We start from the raw sequence: 21,559 nt of genomic DNA, 5'->3' as shown, positions 1-21,559 counted from the left end.
CCAAAGTCCACACCTATGCTAGGGATAAGTACTGAACTACTACAGGAGGTCCTGTAGATTTCCGAGGTTTTCTCAATGAAATCCATGTTCCTGGGGTCTGGATCAGTCCCATGCTGGTATCCCAGCTATCAGTCTTGGGAGCAAGAGTTCCCCCATGTTCAGGTCAGTTGTTTCTGTGGGTTTCACCAGCCTGGTCTGGACCCCTTTGCTCTTCACTCGTCCTTCTCTGCATCTGGATTCCAGGTCAGTTCAGTGATAAATTGTGGGTGTCGGCTTCTACTTCCACCAGCTACTGGATGAAGGCTATAGGATGGCATATAAGACAGTCATCAATCTCATTATCAGGGGAGGCATTTAAGGTAGCCTCTCCTCTGTTGCTTAGATTGTTAGCTGCTGCCATTTTTGTAGATCTCTAGACATTTCCCTAGTGCCTGATTTCTCTGTAAACCTAAAATGTCTCCCTCTATTATGGTATCTCCATTCTTGTTTTCTTCTATTCTTCACCTAACTTAACCTTTCTGCTCCCTCATGTCCTCTGCATCCCTCCTCTTCTCCCCTTCTCATTCTCCTAGCTTCCTCCCCCCTCTTACCATGCTCTCAATTTGCTCAGGGGATCATGAGCAACTTTCCCCTTCTCCAGGGGACCATGTATGTATGTCTCTCTCAGGGTCCTCCTTGTTTACTAGCTTCTCTGGCAGTGTGGATTGTAGGCTGGTAATCCTTTATTCTATGTCTAAAATCTGCATATGAGTGAGTACATATCATGTTTGTCTTTTTGTGACTGGGTAACCCCCCTCAGAATGGTTTCTTCTAGTTCCATCCATTTTCCTGCAAATTTCAAAATGCCTTTTTTTTTTCCCACTGAGTAGTACTCCATTGTGTAAATGTACCACATTTTCTCTATCCATTCTTCGGCTGGGGGGCATCTAGGCTGCTTCCAGTTTCTGGCTATTACAAATAGTGCTGCTATGAACATCATTGAACATATGTCCTTGTTGTATGAATGTGCTTCTTTTGGGTATATGCCTAAGAGTGGAATTGCTGGATCTTGTGGTAGACTGATTCCCATTAACTTGAGGAGTTGCCATACTGATTTCCAAAGTGGCTGTACAAGTTGGCACTCCCACCAGCAGTGGAGGAGTGTTCCCCTTTCTCCACATCCTCTCCAGCATAAACTGTCATTGGTGTTTTTGATTTTAGCCATTCTAACAGGAGTAAGATGGTATCTCAGAGTTGTTTTGATTTTCATTTCCCTGATGGCTAAGGATGTTGAACACTTTCTTATATGTCTTTCAGCCATTTTAGATTTTTCTATTGAGAATTGTCTATTTAGTTCTGTACCTCACTTTTAAATTGGATTGTTCGGTGTTTTGGAGAATAGCTTCTTGATTTCTTTGTATATTTTGGAGATCAAACCTCTGTCAGATGTGGGGTTGGTGAATATCTTTTCCCAGTCTGTGGGCTACTGTTTTGTCTTGCTGACTGTGTCCTTTGCCTTATAGAAGCTTCTCAGTTTCAGGAGGTCCCATTTATCAATTGTTGATCTCAGTGTCTGTGCTACTGGTGTAATGTTCAGGAAGCAGTCTCCTGTACCAATTAATTGAAGGGTATTTCCCACTTTGTCTTCTAATAGGTTCAGTGTGGCTGGGTTTATGTTGTGGTCTTTGATCCATTTTGATTTAAGTTTTGTGCATGGTGATAGGCTTGGGTCTATCTGTAGTCTTCTACATGTCCACATCCAGTTATGCCAGCACCATTTGTTGAAGGTGTTCTCTTTGTTCCAGCATATATATTTGGATTGTTTGTCAAAAATCAGGTGTTCATATATGTGTGGGTTAATATCAGGGTTTTCAACTCTATTCCATTGGTCTACCTGTCTATTTTTGTGCCAATACCAAGCTGTTTTCAGGACTATAGCTCTGTAATAGAGCTTGAAGTCAGGCATGGTGATGCCTCCAGAAGTTCCTTTATTGTACAGGGTTGTTTTGGCTATCCTGGGTCTTTTGTTTCTCCACATAAAGTTGAGAATTATTCTTTCAAGGTCTGTGAAGAATTGTGTTGGGATTTTGATGAGGATTGCATTGAATCTGTAGATTGCTTTTGGCAAGATTGCCATGTTTTCTATGTTGATCCTACCTATCCAAGAGCATGGGAGATCTTTCCATTTTCTGGTATCTTCTTTAATTTCTATAGAGACTCAAAATTCTTATGGTACAGGTCTTTCACTTTTTTGGTTAGTGTTACCCCAAGGTATTTTATGTTGTTTGTGGCAATTGTAAAGGGTGATGTTTCTCTGATTTCTTTCTCCACCAATGTGTCATCAGTATATAGTAGGGCTACAGATTTTTTTGAGTTAATCTTGTATCCTGCCACTTTGCTGAAGATGTTTATCAGCTGTAGGAGTTCCCTGGTAGAGTTTTTCGGGTCACTTACGTAAACTATCATATCATCTGCAAATAGTGAGAGTTTGAGTTCTTCCTTTCCGATTTGTATTCCCTTGATCTCCTTTTGTTGTCTTATTGCTCTAGCTAGAACTTCAAGGACAATATTGAAGAGGTATGGAGAGTGGACAGCCTTGTCTTGTCCCTGATTTTAGAGGAATTGCATTGAGGTTCTCTCCATTTAATTGGATGTTGGCTGTCGGCTTGTTGTATATTGCTTTTATTATGTTGAGGTATGTTCCTGTTATCCCTGATCCCTGATTTCTCCAAGACCTTTATCATGAAGGGGTGTTGGATTTTGTCAAATGCTTTTTCAGCATCTAGTGAGATGATCATGTGATTTTGTCCTCAGTCCATTTATATGGTGGATTACACTGATGGATTTTCATATGTTGAACCATCCTTGCATCCCTGGGATGAAGCCTACTTGATCATGGTAGATGATTTCTCTGATGTGTTCTTGGCTTCAATTTGCCAGTATTTTATTGAGAATTTTTTGTGTCAATGTTCATGAGGTATGTTGGTCTGTAGTTCTCTTTCTTAGTTGTGTCTTTGTGTGGCTTGGGTATCAAGGTTATTGAAGCCTGATAAAAAGAGTTTGGCAATGACCCTTCTGCTTCTATTGTGTGGAATACTTTGAGGAGAATTGGTATTACCTGTTCCTTGAATTTCTGGTAGAATTCTGCACGAAGCCATCTGGCCCTGGGCTTTTTTTGGTTGGAAGACTTCTGATGACTGTTTCTATTTCATTAGGGGTTATAGGTCTATTTAAGTTGCTTATCTGTTCTTCATTTAATTTTGGTAAGTGAAATCTGTTCAGAAAATTGTCCATTTCCTTTAGATTTTCGAACTTTGAGGAATATAGGTTTTCAAAGTATGACCTGATGATTCTCTGGATTTCCTTTGTGTCTGTTGTTATGTCCCCCTTTTCATTCCCGATTTTATTAATTTGCATGTTCACTCTCTGCTGTTTGGTAAGGTTGGATAAAGGTTTGTCTATCTTGTTGATTTTCTCGAAGAACCAACTCTTCGTTATATTCTTTGTATTGTTTTTCTAGTTTCCATTTTATTGATTTCAGCTCTCAATTTGATTATTTCCTGGCATCTGCTCCTCTGGGGTGTATTGGCTTCTTTGTTTTCTAAAGCTTTCAGTTGTGCTGTTAATTCTCTAGTGTGATTATTCTCCTGTTTCTTCATGTGGGCACTTAGCACTATGAACTTTCCTCTTAGCACTGCTTTCAAAGTGTCCCATAGGTTTGGATATGTTGTGTCCACATTATCATTGAATTCTAGGAAATCTTTAATTTCTTTTTTTGTTTCTTCCTTGACCCAGGAATTGTGCAATTGGGTGTTACTTAATTTCCATGAGTTTGTAGGTTTTCTGTAATTTGTGTTGTTGTTGAATTTTAACTTTAAAGCATGGTGGTCTGACAAGATACAGTGGGGTTATTTCAATTTTTTTTTGTACCTGTTGAGGTTTGCTATGTTTCCAAGTATGTGGTCGATTTTAGAGAAGGTTCAATGTGGCACTGAGATGAAGGTAAATTGTTTTGTATTTGGATGGAATGTTCTATACATATCTGTTAAGTCCAATTGTGTCATAACTGCTATTAGTTCCTTTGTTTCTTTGTTAAGTTTCTGTCTGGTGTTCCTATCAAGTGGTGAGAGTGGGGTGTTGAAGTCTCCCACTATAAGTGTGTGTGGTTTTATGTGTGATTTGAGTTTTAGTAATGTTTCTTTTACAAATGTGGATGCCTTTGTATCTGGGGCATAAATGTTCAGAATTGAGACTTCATCCTGATGGATTTCTCCTGTGATGAATAAGAAGTGACCTCCTCCATCTCTTTTGATTGATTTTATTTTAAAGTCCAATTTGTTGGATATTAGGATTGCTACCCCTGCTTGTTTCTTGGGTCCATTTGATTGGAAAATCTTTCCCCAACCTTTAATTTTTAGGTACTGTCCGTCTGTCTTTGAAGTTGAGGTGTGTTTCTTGTATGCAGCAGAAGGAAGGATTCTATCTTCTTATCCATTCTGCTAATCTGTGTCTTTTTATAGGTGAGTTAAGACCATTAATGTTGATGGATATTAATGACCATTGATTGTTCATCCTTGTTTGTTTTTGATTTGGTGATGGTGGAGAAATTATGTGTGGGATTCTATCCCCTTTTCCTTTTGGCTGTTGGTAAGGTGGGGTTATCTATTGCCTATATTTTTCTGGTTGTGGTTAACTTCCTTGGGTTGCAGTTTTCCTTCCAGAACTTTCTGTAGGGCTGGATTGGTGGATATGTAGTCTTTGAATCTGGTTTTGTCATGGAATATCTTGTTTTCTCCATCTATATTGATTGAAAACTTTGCTGGGTATAGTAGTCTGGGCTGGCATCCATGGTCTCTTAGTGTGGGTAGAATATCTATCCAGGACCTTCTGGCTTTCAGAGTTTCCATGGAAAAGTCAGGTGTAATTCTGATAGGTTTGCCTTTATAAGTTACTTGACCTTTTTCCTTTGCTTCTCTTAATATTTTCTCTTTATTCTGTATGTTTGTTGTTTTGATTATTATGTGGCGAGGAGACCTTTTCTTTTTGGTTCAGTCTATTTGGTGTTCTGTAGGCTTCTTGTATTTTCATTGGCATGTCTTTCTTTAGGCTGGGAAAGTTTTCTTCTATGATTTTGTTGAATATATTTTCTGTGGCTATGAGCTGGATTTCTTCACCTTCTTCTATACCTATTATTCTTAGGTTTGGTCTTTTCAAGGTATCCCATATTTCCTGGATATTTTGTGATAGGGATTTGTTGGACTTAAGATTTTCTTTGGTTGATGAATCTATTCCGCTAGTGTGTCTTCAACACCTGAGATTCTCTCTTCCATCTCTAGTATTCTGTTGGTTATGCTTATGTCTGTAGTTCCTGATCATTTACCCAGCTTTTCTATTTCCAGCATTCACTCAGATTGTGCTTTCTTTATTGTCTCTATTTCAGTTTTTAGGTCTTGCACTGTTTCCTTGAGAGATTTGTTGATATCTTGTATTCTTTGGTTTGTTTTTTCTTCCATTTCTTTAAGGGATTTTCTCATGTCCTCTTTGAGGCCTTCTATCATTTTTATGAAGATGTTTTTAAGGCCATTCTCTTCTGCTTCATCTGCATTGTGATGTGCAGGTCTTGCTGGTGTATGGTTCCTAGTCTCTGGTGATGTCATATTGGGTTTTCTGTTGTTGAATCTGCTTTTACATTGTCCTCTTCCCATCCTTTTTTCTGGTGGGTGTAGCAGGAATCTCTTCCTCTCCTGGTGGGTGTGGGACCAAGGTTCCCTTCTGGTAGATGCAAACAGTTCCAATACTCTGATGTCTGCTCTCTTCTAGTGGATGGAGGTGGCACTGTTACCGGGGCCTTGGCAGTGTCTGGGTGTGTTGAGTCCTGCTGCCGAGTTCGGATCCGGTGAGCAGATCCCTGGCGTCAGATGTCTCTGAGCAGGCTGTCCTGGATACAATCTTCTTCTTCTTCTTCTTCTTCTTCTTCTTCTTCTTCTTCTTCTTCTTCTTCTTCTTCTTCTTCTTCTTCTTCTTCTTCTTCTTCTTCTATTTTTTGGAGACAGGGTTTCTCTGTGGCTTTGGAGTCTGTCCTGGAACTAGCTCTTGTAGACCAGGCTGGACTCACAGAGATCTGCCTGCCTCTGCCTTCCAAGTGCTGGGATTAAAGGTGTGTGCCACCACCACCCAGCCAATATTCTTGAAATGCCAAATTATAGGCATGAAAAACATTCATAGTTGCTTGAGATTAGGGACGGACTATAAAGGAGGGAGGTGGCTGAATCTAGGAAAGGGCAGCTCGGGGGACCCTTGAGAAGGAGCTGTTCTGTACTTGACCCTGGTGGGGTGGATATGTAAATCTACTTAGTACATAACTGCACACAAGCCACCTCCAGCACACATAAGCACACACAAAAACTGGAAAAGTTAAGAAGTCTTAAAGTCTATTCAAGTCTATTTCCTGGCAGTAATATTATGTTGAAGTCATATAAAATGCTACCACTGGGGACATGGGGTGAAGGGTGTATGTGATTTGTATATGACTGTCCCCAACTGTTGTAAGTGACTTCCATAAAAGAAGGAGAGGGGGGAGGAGAACAAGAGGACTGAGACAGGAGAGGAATGGAGGAGGGCAAGAAAGGAGATGCCTTGATAGAGGGAGACAGTACAGGTATGGAGAGAGGTCTGGCACAGGGGAAATGTTAGGGGAGCCATAGGGATGATTCCAACTAAGAATCCAAGCAGTGGTGGAGATGTCCTTCCCCTATAATGAGATTGATGTCTACCTTGGTTACCATTCCTAGAGCTTCCATCCAGTAGCTGTTTGAAGCAGAAACAGGCACCCATAGCTAAGCACTGAACCATCCTCCTGGAATCCAGTTGTGGAGAGGGAGGAGAGATGAGCAAAGAAGCCAAGATGGTGCTGCAGAAACCCGCAGAAATAGTTGACCTGACCTGGTGAGAGTACAGAGACCCTAGTCACAAAGCTGGGGAAATAGCATTGGACCAAACCAAGCCCTCTGAATGTGGGTGTCAATTAGGAGGCCAAGACGGTCTATGGGACCTCTAACAGTGGAGCCAGTGTTTATCCCTAGAGCACAAATGGACTTTGGGAGCCTATTCCCTATACAGCCCAGATACAGCAAGGAGGGCCTAGGCCCTCCTCCAAATGATATGACAGACTTTGAAGGTCCCTGGTGGAGGGTCTCACTATCCCTGGGGAGGAGTTGGGGGCTGGGTTGGGGGGTGTGGGAACATGGAGGGTGGGAGGGCAAGGGAATGGGGGGGGGATGGATATGTTAATATGAGTAGTAATTAAAAAATTTAAATAAAAAACAAAAAAAGGGAAAAAAAAACTTTACAGGTGGAAACATTTACAGTCCTTGCAAACACATTCTGTTTTTGTCTGTTGTTCTCACTAGGTGCTTGGTTTGGCTAGGTGTTTCTATCTCTCCTTAGCTCAGGCTAGAGAGTGTCAGACACTGTGCCATTGTTTCCCACAGACTCCAGGAATTCCTCCCAGCTCAAACTGTCTTTCATTTAGAGTTAGTTCTATTCATTTATTTGTCCCATGACTCCAAATTTGATTTATTCTTACATTTTATAGCATGAGAGTAACTAATATGTTAGATAGCAAAACCCCAATGTAATTTAAAACAGTCGAGCAAATTCAGTATCATGTGGCATTATAGTGCTTGTAAAGATCTGCGTGGAAAAAGAATTCATTTGTCCTTTCTTTTTCAGGTTATCTTTGACAGCAAGACAGGTCTGGTGATCCATGACTATAACATCAGAATTCCAGGCTGAGGCGGGAGGACCAGGAATTTGACACTGTCCTGTAGTATGTAGAAAGCAACTGTGCCCCAAATCCAAAACAAATAAACACTGAAAACAATAACAACAAAAATCAGAAACAAAAACAATCCACCTTCAAATCTGTCTAAATTACACTAAAACAAATTAACAGAAAATATACCTAGAGGGTAAGTACTAATCATAATGCCAAATTAACGTGAAATAAGCCCTCATGCACCCACCCAGAAAAGGCCAGGCACACAAGCATCCAGTCTGTAAACCAAGAGCTTGCCATACACTGGGGCAGCTCACTTGGCTCATCAAAATGTTCAGTAGAAGCCGGTTTTATTAAATTCTCTGGGCCTATTAATATTTATGATAACAGTGATTTGTGGGAGAAAAGAAAATCGATTTTGCGCTACTGAAAAATTAATAACTTTGCTGCTTAACAAGGAATGATAATAAATGTAGAATGACTCATTTAGGCCATTAATTATCCAGACTGTCTCTAATATGACTCCCACTTGAAGGATTAAGAAATATTTAGGTTATAAACACAAGTTCCCAGTAATAGACTTTGTCATTCTCTCACTTTCCCTAGAGTGCTCCCAAAATATTGCAAGATGTACTAATTTGTCAAGTTTATTAAATGACATGGGTCTCTAGATATTTTCATAGATAAATTATAACAGAGAAAAAAATAATCCCCATAAATTAAAAACAAGTACAAAACAATTCATAATTGCTCTTCCAAAATTCACACATAAAATTTCAATTACAAAATTTCATCGTAATCACTTTTTTTTTTTTTTTTTTTTTTTGCTATGCTCTGGGAGCAGCAGGGAGCGAGTGACATGACCGTAGAGGGGGCTCAGGAAGGAACAAGGGCCTCTGCGGCATATGGAGTCTGGCTTGTGGGGATTCAAACTCAGACATTCTCACTTGCACAGCAAGTACTTTACCCACTGAGCCATCCTGGCAGGCCCTGGGTTCTGCAGTTTATACAGGATTCACATGGGCATGCAGGAAGGGGAAGACTGAATCTGTCATTGCAGACTGGCAGATTTCCCAGCCAGTGGGTCGCATCTTCTCCCCTTCCCATTCGATCCTAAAGTCAAACACCCAGCAGCAGACATGTGTATAAATCTTGCATTATAAGCAAGCCTGTTCACTGACAAATGTGAACAGCACCATGGCCTCTTAAGTAACACCCATTTCAAAGTATTTCACCTCTTCTCTCCACCCCCCATATCCTTTAAATAAACTAGCATAATTCTTCGCTGTGTCAAATATAACCCAGAGGGCAATCTGTCATTTGGATGTAAAATTCAGATATGAATCTGTTTATTAATCATGCTGGTCTACTTTGCTTCCATTTTAATTTTGAAGCAGATAACCATCTGCATGAGGAAAGCAAAAGGATTGTTTATTAGAGGGTTTTTGTGTTATAATTAAGAAGCTTTAAAAACCTCTCCCAGGGAGAGACAAGACTCATACCTAAGGGAGGCAGGGGTCAGTGTCAAATAAGGGTTTGATGGTCATTACAACATGGCTTCCATGGGAAAAATCACTGAAATATAAACACACTTCTGCTAAACTCAATATGAGGACATCCAGTGCAGCTCTAGTCCCAAGTGATTCAAAGTGGAAATCATCAGCTTTATTAAATTCTCAATGCCATTTTTGGTATGCATTTCAGCAAAACTGGATGATGCCTTCAATGGGACTGCAAGAGTAGCTGGAGACACAGAAGTCATAGCAGACATTTCTTGAAGCAGCACCCATGCCTTCCTCTCTTTATGTTCCAATATCCTCTTTATTATTCTTTTGTTTAAACACAGCTTCCAAGAGCCATTTGCTAATTACCCACTGAGCACCAAGCATGCAGAGACAACGGCTAGGGCTTACGGATCTGATCATGAGAAAATAACAGGGTATTAAATCTCATGAAAGAGGTAAGGTTGGGAGAGGAGGAAACACAGCATGTTGATCTCAGAGGAAGGGGTGTCCTGGGAGTCCTCAGATGAGAAATGGAGGATAAGAAAAGAAGATAGGAAAACATGGTCTGGCAGAGTAAGCCAAGAGAATAAGGCGGTACACTGAGGGGCATGAGTTGGAAGTTAGTGGTACTGAAAATGAGTGAAGAGACTATTGAAGTTCCAGATGAATACCCATAGTTTCCATCAAGGCCGATCCAGTAAGGTGGATTCACGTGGTACTCAGGAGACAGACTGGATGAGACATGGCAATTTACTGTGTGTGGAGAGAGGGGGAGAGGAAGAAAGAAAAGATATCCAGAGTCAGGGCACTGATCTGGGCAACCAGCTACTTGATGGTCATGTTGTCTGGACCAGGATAGCCAAGAAAAGGGTGCAGGCCTGGGGAAGACAACACAGCACACGGAAGAACAGTTTTCACATGGATGCCCATCTTGGCTTTTCTACCATGCTGAAAGCCTGAGGAGATTGGATTCCTACTTTCTGATTGTGACAGCAAGTGGCCTATGAGATACCATCAGTCACCATCACTCTTTCTCTGAAACAACTTCACCGGTAGAAGTGGATAGCCATCACAGTGCACTGGCAGAGTTGGGTGGATAGGAAATGCTTCAAGAAAGGGGAGCAGTTATTTACATATCTGAATTCCCCCATGCACAGGCAGTAGGGAGTACCAATGTGGGGACAGGGAGGTCCTGGGACCTAGATGCTCACATGGAAAAGGCCCTTTGGATTCCGTGTGGGAACCAGATGCAGCAGGTTTGGAGTATATGATAAGCTTTCAGGAAGAGTTTCAAGTGTTTCATGTACCACAGGATGAAGGTGGTGAGGGACTGGCCATCACAAAGGGAAGGCTGACACCCAGGGGATAATGTATCACCAGGCAAATCAGACAGAGAGATGGGGACCTTTCCTAGAGGGCTTGCTGTACAGTGAATCTATGTAGCCCAATCCAAAAGAGACCAGACAGAACAGCTTTCGACGGGAAGCAGCGAAGCAATCCACAGGGAATAGCGGACAACACAGATCAAGCTGGCTCAATGAGTCACACAGGGGTCTCCCAACAGCACGCAGACTAAGGGAAATGGAATCTCCTAGTCTGAGATGTTATGGCAGAATATGAAAGAAAGGTTGGAGAGTGGGCAGAAAGCTAACAACAAGCAGTTAGCAGGTTCTCTGTGCCTGTCCAGAAAACCACAGAGAAGAAGCTGGGGGGCAGCTGCTATGGGGCCTTTATTTTTATTTGTTTACTTTTAGTTAATTGTGCACAGTGATATAGTTAATAATGAAATCTCATCTAATTGTGTCATATATCATGACCATATTCATCCTCTCCTGCTTCCTTTTCCTCCTCTTGCTGATTCCTTTCTGTTTCCCCAAATAAGTCCTGCTTCTATCCCCTATCATGCATGCATGTATATATTCTAGATTACACACACACACACACACACACACACACACACACACACACACACACACACACGATGCAACACTGCCTTTCTGAATCAGACTTATTTTGCTTAACAGGATGATACTCAGTTTCATCTGTCTTCCTGCAAATGACCTAATTTCATTCTTTAGGACTTAATGTGTATACAGATCACATTTTCTTTATTCATCCATCCATCTATGGACACCTATGCTGATTACAAACCTTGGCTACTATGAATTGTGCTGCAATAGACATGGGTGTGCAAGTGTCTCTGTGGTAGGTTGATAGGTTTCTTTGGGTAATATATTCAAGAGTAGCAAGGCTGGATTATATGGTAGTTCTATTTTTACTTTTTGAGGAACCTCCTTACTAATTTCCATAGTGTCTAGACTAATTTACATTTCTATCAACAGTGCATAAGAGTTCTAGAGGTCTAGTGGATTTGTTATTTTAAGTCCTCGATAAGGCCCTCATAACACTGAAAACGTTTTTTGACAAATATTTGGATGCACTTCTTTCTTACCTCACATGCCTTCCCTAGTTATTAGCTTCGGCAATGACAAACAACTATAGTCACTGGAATGTGTCATGCTATTTCATATCTAATATACATTGCTTTTTTTCTTCTTAAAAATGTTTCTACTGCTTTGCCTACCAAGAGAATTCCTTTCACCCTTCAATATCAAGTTATGTCATCACCTACTCTGACCCTTACAGTACACTATCATCATCGCATCTCTCATACTGTTTGGCCATTGATCAAACATTGAGGTCACTCATCCCATGTTCAGCAATGAGGTCATGTCCCAATATAAGCCTGGTTCCCCTTTCTCCAACTGGAGCACTGCCATAAAAATGTTCTATGTTTGGCTTGTATCTGGAGCCTCACATAGACAGTAGGATTTTTAACAGAAGAGATTCCCAGATGTTAGGTACCAGCACCAGTCTGTGAGTGACCCCACAGCCACACTAGATCCCTGTACTCTATAGCCACACTAAAGCTCAGTTCTGAAGAGTAGAGGAGATGCACAGAAGGAAAGCCAAAACTTGAAAATAAACAAGTTTTAAAAACAAATAAAATCAACATATTCCTGTATCTGTCTAATAAATGAAAATTAAGGAAAGCAGAAGGTTAAACACTAACCATAATGATAAATTACCATGCAATACAAACATAGATATCTGGGAAGAGGGAATTTTAATTGGGAAAATGTCTCCATAAGGTTAGCCTGCAAGCAAGTCTGTGGGGCATTTTCTCGATTAACAATTGATGTTGGAGGGCCCAGTACGCTTTGGATGGTGCCATCCCAGGGCTCCCTGGTGGTCTTCAGTGGTATAAGAAAACCGACTAAGCAAGACATGGGGTTGCCAGTGAGCAGTGTTTCTCCATAGCCTCTGCTTCATTTCTTGACTTGGGTGGTTCCTGCCATGGCTCCCCTTAATGGACCTGGGATAGGCAAGCCAAATAACCCTTTGCTCAAATTGCTTTTGGTTATGGTGTTTATTACATCAATAGAAACTCTAACACAACACTCATCAGACTTACAAAGCAATCCATGACAATGTTCCAAACCCAGCATTGCAAAGTACAGCTCTGCCTCCAGTACCAGTTACTGGATCCCGATCACAGATAAGTTGGCAGGTCAGGGACTGGAGTCAGGCTCAGCATTTGCATGTTCCCATATCACAGGGATGAAAGTATTTATGATGAGAAGAGCAAGTTCCACGACTTACGTTGCATACAAATTTCAAATGAATTTGATTCCTTAACACTACCTTCTATGTTTCTTAGAACAACATGGTAAAAAAGTAGAAAATCAACAGGCACACCTGCAGAGTCTCATTTTTGATGAAAAGTTATGTTTGACCTTGTTCTCTCAGGATTGGGCTCAGGAAACAAGCACACACACACACACACACACACACACACACACACACACACACACACACACAAAAAATCCTGTGCAATGTCATATTTGACCTTTTCTCTTCCTGGCATAGAAGCATGTGGCCTTAGCAGATTGTTCACAAAGGTTTTCAATATCATTGAGAAAAGGCATACCACACACACACACACACACACACACACACACACACACACACACACTCAGAGGCAGGGGGCAAGGAAAAAAACAAATCCAAGACCTGAGAGCCTTGGCCTTGGACTACACTCTGGGGATTTGAAAATAACTTTTCACCCACATCCTGCAATCATAGAAAAAACACAAGATAAAAGGTTTCCATCAAAATGTGTGTGTGTGTTTTCTTTCTTTTTCCTTTTTTTTTTTTTTTTTTTTTTTAAAGGAAAAACATGAGTCCTCGAGATAGCTGAATAGCTCTGCAGGGTATTTTTTTTTGTTTGCTTGGTTCCCACTGCTCCTCCTATGAATTGTCAAAAGACAAAAGATAGTATTAGGAGAAACTCCTTGAGGTTGGAGCAGACTGCTTGCTTCTCTTCTAGAGGAGCTGAGTTCACTTCCTAGCACCCATGCCAGGGGCTCACAACAGCCTGTAACTCCAGAATCAGGGGATCCATCACCTTCCTCTAGCCTCCACAGACATATCTATCCCCCAGGGCAGGCACACAAACACACATGAATAAAAAATAAAAAGTACCTGGGTGGTGGTGGAGGTGCACACCTTTAGTCCCAGCACTCAGGAGGCAGAAGCAGATGGATCTCTGTGAGTTCGAGAACAGCCTGGTCTACAGAGTCTATAGACCAGTCCTGTCTACCAGGACAGCTGGAGCTACACACAGAGAAACCCTGCCTCAAAAATCAAAACAAAACAATAAAAAAGTAAATCTTAAAAAGATCTTTAGAGTGAATCTTTAAATTTCCTTTGTTTAGATTACATGCTTTGTCCCCAGATATATGTGAGCTTTGTCACTGACTTGCTAAGCAACACTAGATAAGTTAAATTTTTTTTTTAATTAGAAAAAAATTTACATATGTGGCCATTTTGTCTGCATGTATGTATGCTTCCTTCCTGCCTGCAGAGGCCAGGAGAGGGTGTTGGATCCCCTGGATCTGGACCTACAGAAGGCTGTGAACCACTATGTTGGGGCTGGGAATCAAAATTGTATCCTCTTGAAAAGTAGCCAGTGCTTTTAACTGCTGAGCCATTTCTCTGACCTCTGGATAAGTTTTTCTCCCAATCTCTCTCTCTCTCTCTCTCTCTCTCTCTCTCTCTCTCTCTCTCTCTCTCTCTCTCTCTCTCTCTCTCTCTCTCTCTCTCTCTCTCTCTCTCTCTGATCCCCCCCCCCCAGGTTTTGCTCTGTAGTGCTGACTGGCTGTGTAGACCAGGCTGGCTTCAGATTCATAGGTCTGTCTGCTTCTGTCTTCCCAAGTGTGGGATTAAAAGCCTACACCAACAAAGCACTCAATGAAGGAAGTGACGACTAATAAGTCTTGGGCTACCAGGAAACACTGTGCAGTTGATCTAGCATTGCTATATAATAAGTAATGGTACAGCAGTAGTGTTAATGGGGAAAATGAATCCAGAGAATTATTTTCATGTGCTACCATACATCCCGCGGCAGGAGAAAAGGAAGCCCAGTGAAAGGGGAATTCCTCAGTGGGGATTCTCTGCTGTACACATTAGAGTGCTGAGCCTGCCTTCCTTCACCAGCAGCGTGGCCAGGCTTGTGGGAGAGGCCCTTTCTCCCTCACAATAATGCCCATCGCTTGTCCAGGCCCAGGGGAGATCAAGAAAGCCACAGCTTGAACAGCATAGCCGCTATTTCTCAGTGGCATGCACTAGTGGTGTTATTGGTTACCTAGAAAACCTTGGCAAAGCCTAGGCCCCAGCCTGTACCATTATGCTGCTCAGTCCAACGATGTTCAAAATGGCTAGCTGGCCTGACTGGACTTTCCAAGTTCCCCCGCCCCCCATCAGTCATTCCAAGGTTATTTCTGAGGTGTATATTTAATAAATCATCATCATTCTTCAGGATTATATCTTCAGGTTGTTTTTTTTTTTTTCTCCAAAAGGATTTTTACTCACTTTTACCATATCAGAACAATTCCTCTAGGGTTTTGGCCATATGTATTTATAAACGGATATGATACGATCTATGCAACACAGGCTGGGGAGCCCATTCTCACCTCAGACAACCACACTTTCACAGAGCACTCAGCTCTGTCTGGCAGCCTCATTCCTGTTGCCCCCTAGACAAAACAGTTGCAGCAAATATTCAGTGTTTGTCTGTCAAGGCTCAGCTCACACTGGGTCTCCAGGGAGCCCTTCATTAATCCCTCTAAGTATATTTTCTCTAAACTTGTCTCCACAGTCGAAATCCCATTTCATCCAAGATTTGAATAGGACTTTCCTTGCTGGTTTCTGCATTAAATCTAAGTTTCATTTCCTTTTCAACTACCCCCCCCCCCGCCCCGCCCCAGGAGGAAGGAAAGTAAAAGTTCTCATTTCATTTTATCAAAGAAAGCTGACAGAGCTTATTATAAAAACCAACAAAGATGTGATAACAGACCCCAGGTCATTCTCTTATCACCCACCATTTCCTCAGAGATCCGGAGAGCCCGGGTCAGCAGGGAAAGACTGGACTCCACAAAGCCATTGTGGACCTTCCTCATGTCTATGCTATGGGCATGTAGCAGCTAGAGCTCTCACAATTGAGATTACTTCAAAGGAAATCACAGAGACACTTCCTTACCCGGCAGTCTCTCTGCAGTGTCTTCATAAGGGCATTGTATGTTTCTGTATCAAAATACAGCCCCTCGTGCATGTCCTGAAGGAAGTCCAGGTCCTTAAATGTGGGGTTGGGTTTCTCTCTCTCTTTTCGGGATGCTCTCCGCTTGTATGTGGACCCTTTGAGGTCATAGGTCAGGTGCATCCTCATGGCCCTCGGCAACACATTGTTCATCACTACAATCCGGATGTTGATGCCGCCCGACTGCATGCAATATAGCCCATAGAATTTTGGCAGAAGAGTCCTTGGATTCTGGTTTAAATTCTAGAATGAAAAAAAAAAAAAGGTAACATGACTAAACACAGGATGAGTTGTGAATGTCCACTGTAAAAAAGTTCAATTTACGCTTTCCACTTCCTGACCTCTCCTACCTTCTCTCACCCAGCCTTATCAATCCCTTTTGTTGCCTCAGAAATTTCATCCTTTCATGTCACATGTTATTATATACTTGAAATTTTTCTTTTTTGAGATTACAATAATTACACTATTTTCCCCTTCTTCCCTCTAAATCCTCTCATATAGCCTCCCTTACTCTCTTTCAAACTCATGGCCTTTTTTTCTTTAATGATATATATATATATATATATATATATATATATATATGAATATGACCTCATCAGTCTATATTACATTCCTTGTATGTGTATGTCTTCAGGGATGAATATTTGGTATTGGATAACCAAGTGGCTGCTCAAATTTTAGAATTCCATTTCCATTTATTTGTGTGGGAACAGGCAGGTGTGCAGATGCTATGGCATGACAGTGTCTGGGAGTTGCTTTTCTCCTTCCAGCATGTGGGTCCCAGGGATTGGACCTAGGCCATCAGGCTTGGTGGCAGGTGTCTCATTGTCCCTACATACATGACTTTTATGCATCTAAGAGTCACAAATGACAAATGTGATATTTTCCGAGACTGACTCAGTTTGCTTAATACAATTCCCTCCAGTTACACTGTTTTCCCCCTATAAATGGCATAACTTCAACCCTCTTTATGGCTGAAAAGAAGTCCCATTGAATATGTGCACCACATTGTCTTTGCTCATTCCTCTGTTGACGAACAGCTAGAATGGATGGATGCACGAGAGTCTCTGCTGATTTCTTTCTAAATCTGCTCTTGGAATAGCAATAACCATTCTAAACTCACAGCAGTAAAAGCTGAATCAAACACGGACATAATGCTCCAAATTAGCTACAGCTAAACACAGGCAAAATCCTGAAGGGTACTGCTAGTGACTATTCTCTAAGGTAGCTAAGGAGAAAATTGATTGCTGGGGAGTAAGTGGTGAACAGTCTAAAATTTAATTCCCCTTGCAATACTGTCTTCCTAAACGGTGAGACCAATTTGCAAGCAAGCCTGTAGGATTATGCACGCACTCCTATTACTCTCACCAACACCAAATGCTACCAGATGCCAATATCTCTCTAGGCGTGGCTGATGAAAATTACAGTTTTAAAAAGCTGAGTGTCACAGGTTATTGTAGAAAGTTACTGTTCTTGATACATTTTAGCTACCTCAAAGATAATTCGGTGCTATTATCATTTGCTTATTCTTCTGAGGTTCCTCACTGTTGCAGTTCTTGATCCATCCTGCGTTTCTATGGTTTTCTTCTTCTATATGGAGTAAATATTTTTTCATAGTATATGGTCTTTTTATTATAAAAATAGAGAAGACATACTGTCTAAGTTAGGGTTACTATTGCTGTGATGAAACATCATGGCCACAGCAACTTGGGGTAGAGGAGGGGTTTATTTGGTTTCCATTTCTATATCACAGTTCATCATCAAAACCAGCGAGTAAGGGAACTCAAGCAGGGCAGGAACCCAGAGGCAGGAGCTGATGCAAAGGCCATGGAGAGGTGCTGCTTCCAGGCTTGCTCCTCATGACTTGCTCAGTCTGCTTTCTTACAGAACCCAGAACCACCAGATCACAGATGGCACCACCCACAACGGGCTGGTCCTCCCACATTGATCACTAATTGAGAAAATGCCTTACAGCTAGATCTTATGGAGGCATTTTCTCAATGAAGTTTCCTTCCTTTCAGATAACTCCAGCATATACAAGTTGACACAAAACTAGCCATCACACATACCCATTCTTGATGTATTTTAAGAGTAAGTGGGACATTCAAATAGCTTACTAAAGGACATAAAACAAAGAATGGATATAAAGGATCATTGAGATGGCTCAGTAAATAACAGCAGTTGCTCCTAAGCCTTGACAATCCAAGTCGGGTCCCTGGGAATCACATGGTGGAAAAAGAAAAACAGGTAAATAAGACAGGAGCAGGGTCTCAGAGCTGGCATTCAGTCTTGGACAATTAGTCTTCAGCCATGTTGAGGTCAGGATTACCCCAGCCCTGGTGGAGGTAAGATCTCCCTAATGTATTGGTTGTTTTACTTTTCTAATCTTCAGTTTGAACCCCAATATCTGTCTCAGGCTTTATATTATTCATGCTACACCCCAGCTCGCTGGTCCTCCTCCTCCACACATAGCCCCAGCTTCACTCTCAGGTCAGACAGATTTATGAACATTTGTCTTGAAAGATTTATGAGTTTTACAGTCTTTCCTGAACTGATTATGGTTCTTATGTTACACTCACTATAACTTGTTTCTCCAAAAGAATTACAATGTCTTCCTATATGTTTACCTTCAGTTTTCTAATAATTTTTGTCATGAATTACTGTCATCACAAGCAAGATCTTTTCCCCTCATTTTCTTCCAGCATCTTCTAGAAAATGAAATAAATGGGAATCTACCTGAACACAAATTTATCTTGTTTTGCAATTCAGAAGGACTCTTATTATTTCTAGAAACTTCTGATTTATTTTCTTTATTTTTATTTAAGTGTAAACATGTGTGTCATGCTGTACATGTGTGTGTGTGTGTGTGTGTGTGTGTGTGTGTGTGTGTGTGTGTGTGCTCCCAGAGGCCAGAAGAGGTTGCCAGATCCTTAGGAGTTAGAGCTATGGACCACTGAATGCTGGGAACTGAACTCAGGTTCTTTGAAAGATCAGCAAGTGCTCTTAACCACTGAGCCATCTCTCCAGTCCCTGGCTTATTTCCTGGGAGATCTTCTCATTGTAAATTGTGTCACAAGAACATTGAGTATACTCTTCTCTGTCCCAGAGACTTCTCACAAAGTCACCCTGCGCTTCCAACACAGTTGTAACAAGGGTCAATAATGGCAGGGCTCTTCCCCTATTATTTCCAGGGGGAAGACTTTGGCTCCCCCAGATCTTACATGTCTCCCCTCCTCATCCCCCTCTGAGACAGTGTCTTACTCTGAAGTACAGGCTGCCCTGGAATTACTGGCCTTGGACTTGGAGTAATTCTACCTCAGCCCCTCAAGTGCTTGATTACAAGCCATCATGCCTGGCTTCTCAGAACCCTTATAGATCGATAAATGTAGAACTTATTTGTGCCCTTATTTATTTATTTGAATGTGTGGCCTTGTTGCAGAAGCTGAGTCATTGGGGCTGAGCTTTGAGGTTTTAAAAGCCCATGCCAGGCCCCATCCCCTACCTCCCCACCTTTGCCCAAAGATAAGGATGCAAAGAAGCTCAGTTACTGCTCCAGTGCCAAGCCTATCTGCTTTCTACCATGATGACCATGGACTAACCCTTTACAAGTGTAAGCAAAGCTCCCAATGAAATGTTTTTCTTTGTAAGAGTTGCCTTGGTCACGGTGTCTCCTTACAGCAATAGTAAAGTACCTAAGAGGCCTGTTCAACTTATGGTTCTGAATTCTGGCATGCAGTGTGTATGAAAAGCTAGTACAGATTAGATGCTGCTGTATGGCCTAGGAGCTGGGATATAGCCTCTGGTAGCCTGACTTCTGTAGCTCTCGCTCTCTGAATCACTTGCCTTTTTTTTTTTTTTTTTTTTGCCAGTTTGTCTGTGTCTCAGTTGCCTCATCTATGCCCTGGCAACATCTATGGTGCCTAAAGTTACTATAAGGATTAAAGGACTTAATAGGATCAATACCCAAAGCCTTGCTTAACCAGTACAGGCAATCAATGAATGTCACCATCCATTGGATGACAACTGCTGGGTGTGAAGAACATTACTTCCTGTTCCTTCCTTGATCATTACAACGACATTGCAAAAACACTGTTTCTCAGCTTCTAAAGGACAAGGGTGCAGAGGTTCAGCAGCAGCTTCGATTACCAGGGCCACAGTGAGATAACGATTGAGGTGCGCTTAAACCTAGGCCCGTGATGCAACAACTATGCTTCACTACTCGGTTCTCATTTACATCATTTTTCTCTTTTGATACAGGGTTTCTCAGTGTCTCTCAGGCTGGCCTTGAAATTGTGATCCTTCTGTCTCAGCCTCCCAAATGCTGGGCTAACAGGTGTGCACCTCTATGTTTGGTTATCACTTCTTAGAATTAAAAAATTATTATTATTATTATTATTATTATTATTATTATTATTATTATTGTGTATATATATATATGGAGGTGATTTGTATACACACATATGCCATGATCAGAGGATAATTTTGTGAAGTTGGTTTTCTCCTTCTACCATGGCCATCCTGGAGATTGAACTCACTTTTCCAGGCTTATGTTGTAAACGTAGTAGCCCACTGAGCTATCTTGCTGGCCCTGGTTATTATTTCTTAAAATCTCTTCAATGAATAGTCTGAACGCAAAGAAAGGAAAACACACAGGAACAAAGCCCTCCAAAGAACAAAGCCCTCTAAATCCTAAGGCAGAGATGGTAGCCCTGTGCAGCCCTTTACCATGTAATAGCCCGGCAGCAACTTTTGCAAGAACTCTGCTTCTTTATGCTGAACGGTTTTGATGATAAATTCATCATCGCTGGTCACAAAAAACAAGGATCCACTGGCTCCAGGATTGGACAGTTCTATCAGAGGTTCACTGCAGATGGAGTACTGAAAAAAAAGTAAATACACATGAAATCACTTCATGTATGTATGTACATACTTATTGATGTATTCACAGTGCTGGACTGAACCCAGGACCTTGTCAGGCTTGGTAGATGTTCTCTGATGAGCCTCAATGCCCAATCCTAAGCAAACATTTAAAGCTAACTTTTGGGGCCAGCAGCCATGTATGAAGCTGGGTGAAGTGGCTTGTAACTGGACCTGGGGTGGCTGAGACAGGAACATAGATCCCTGGAACTCCAAAGCCACCTAGTCTTACAGAATCAGTGAGCTCCAGTTTAGTGAGAGGTCTTGTCTCAAAACAATACAGAGAATGAACAGTAGAGGAAAACATCTGACACCGACTCTCACTTTCTACCCCTCTACACACATATATGTGGCTGCACTTATGTGCATACAAAAACATGTACACATAGATACATCAAATACATGCAAAATTATACTCTTTTTTTGAGATAGGGTCTCTCTTTGCAGGCCAAGATGATCTCAAATTGATGATCTACCTGCTTCTACTTCCCCAGTGCTGTGATTACAGGCCTATACCACCGTGCATGGTTAAAGTACCCTTGTTTTAAGTGCATGCAAGCATGTGTGCATGTGTGCGTGTGTGTGTGTATGTGTGTGTGTGTGTGTGTGTGTGTGTGTGTGTGTGTGTGTGTGTGTGTATGTTTGTGTATGCATATGTATATCAGTCAAAGGACAACCTTGGGTACCATCCTCAAGAATGCCACCCAGCTCTTTTGAGACAGT

General features: G+C 41.6%; 1 protein-coding gene across 1 annotated transcript in view; it reads right to left on the bottom strand.

The window, feature by feature from the left end:
- Positions 1-21,559, bottom strand: part of LOC100750926 (phosphatidylinositol 4-phosphate 5-kinase type-1 beta) — a 149,235-nt gene that overhangs the window by 70,568 nt on the left and 57,108 nt on the right. The window contains exons 4-5 of the mRNA XM_035441570.1: positions 20,645-20,797; positions 15,863-16,162 (exon numbers count right to left, since the gene is read on the bottom strand). Coding sequence (XP_035297461.1) covers positions 15,863-16,162; positions 20,645-20,797 — 453 coding nt within the window. The remainder of the gene's footprint in view (positions 1-15,862; positions 16,163-20,644; positions 20,798-21,559) is intronic.

The sequence above is a fragment of the Cricetulus griseus genome, chromosome 3 (genome assembly GCF_003668045.3).
Source record: "Cricetulus griseus strain 17A/GY chromosome 3, alternate assembly CriGri-PICRH-1.0, whole genome shotgun sequence".
Lineage (NCBI taxonomy): Eukaryota > Metazoa > Chordata > Mammalia > Rodentia > Cricetidae > Cricetulus > Cricetulus griseus.
Note: the sequence above shows the minus strand (reverse complement) of the source record. Positions and strands in the feature narration are given on the sequence as shown.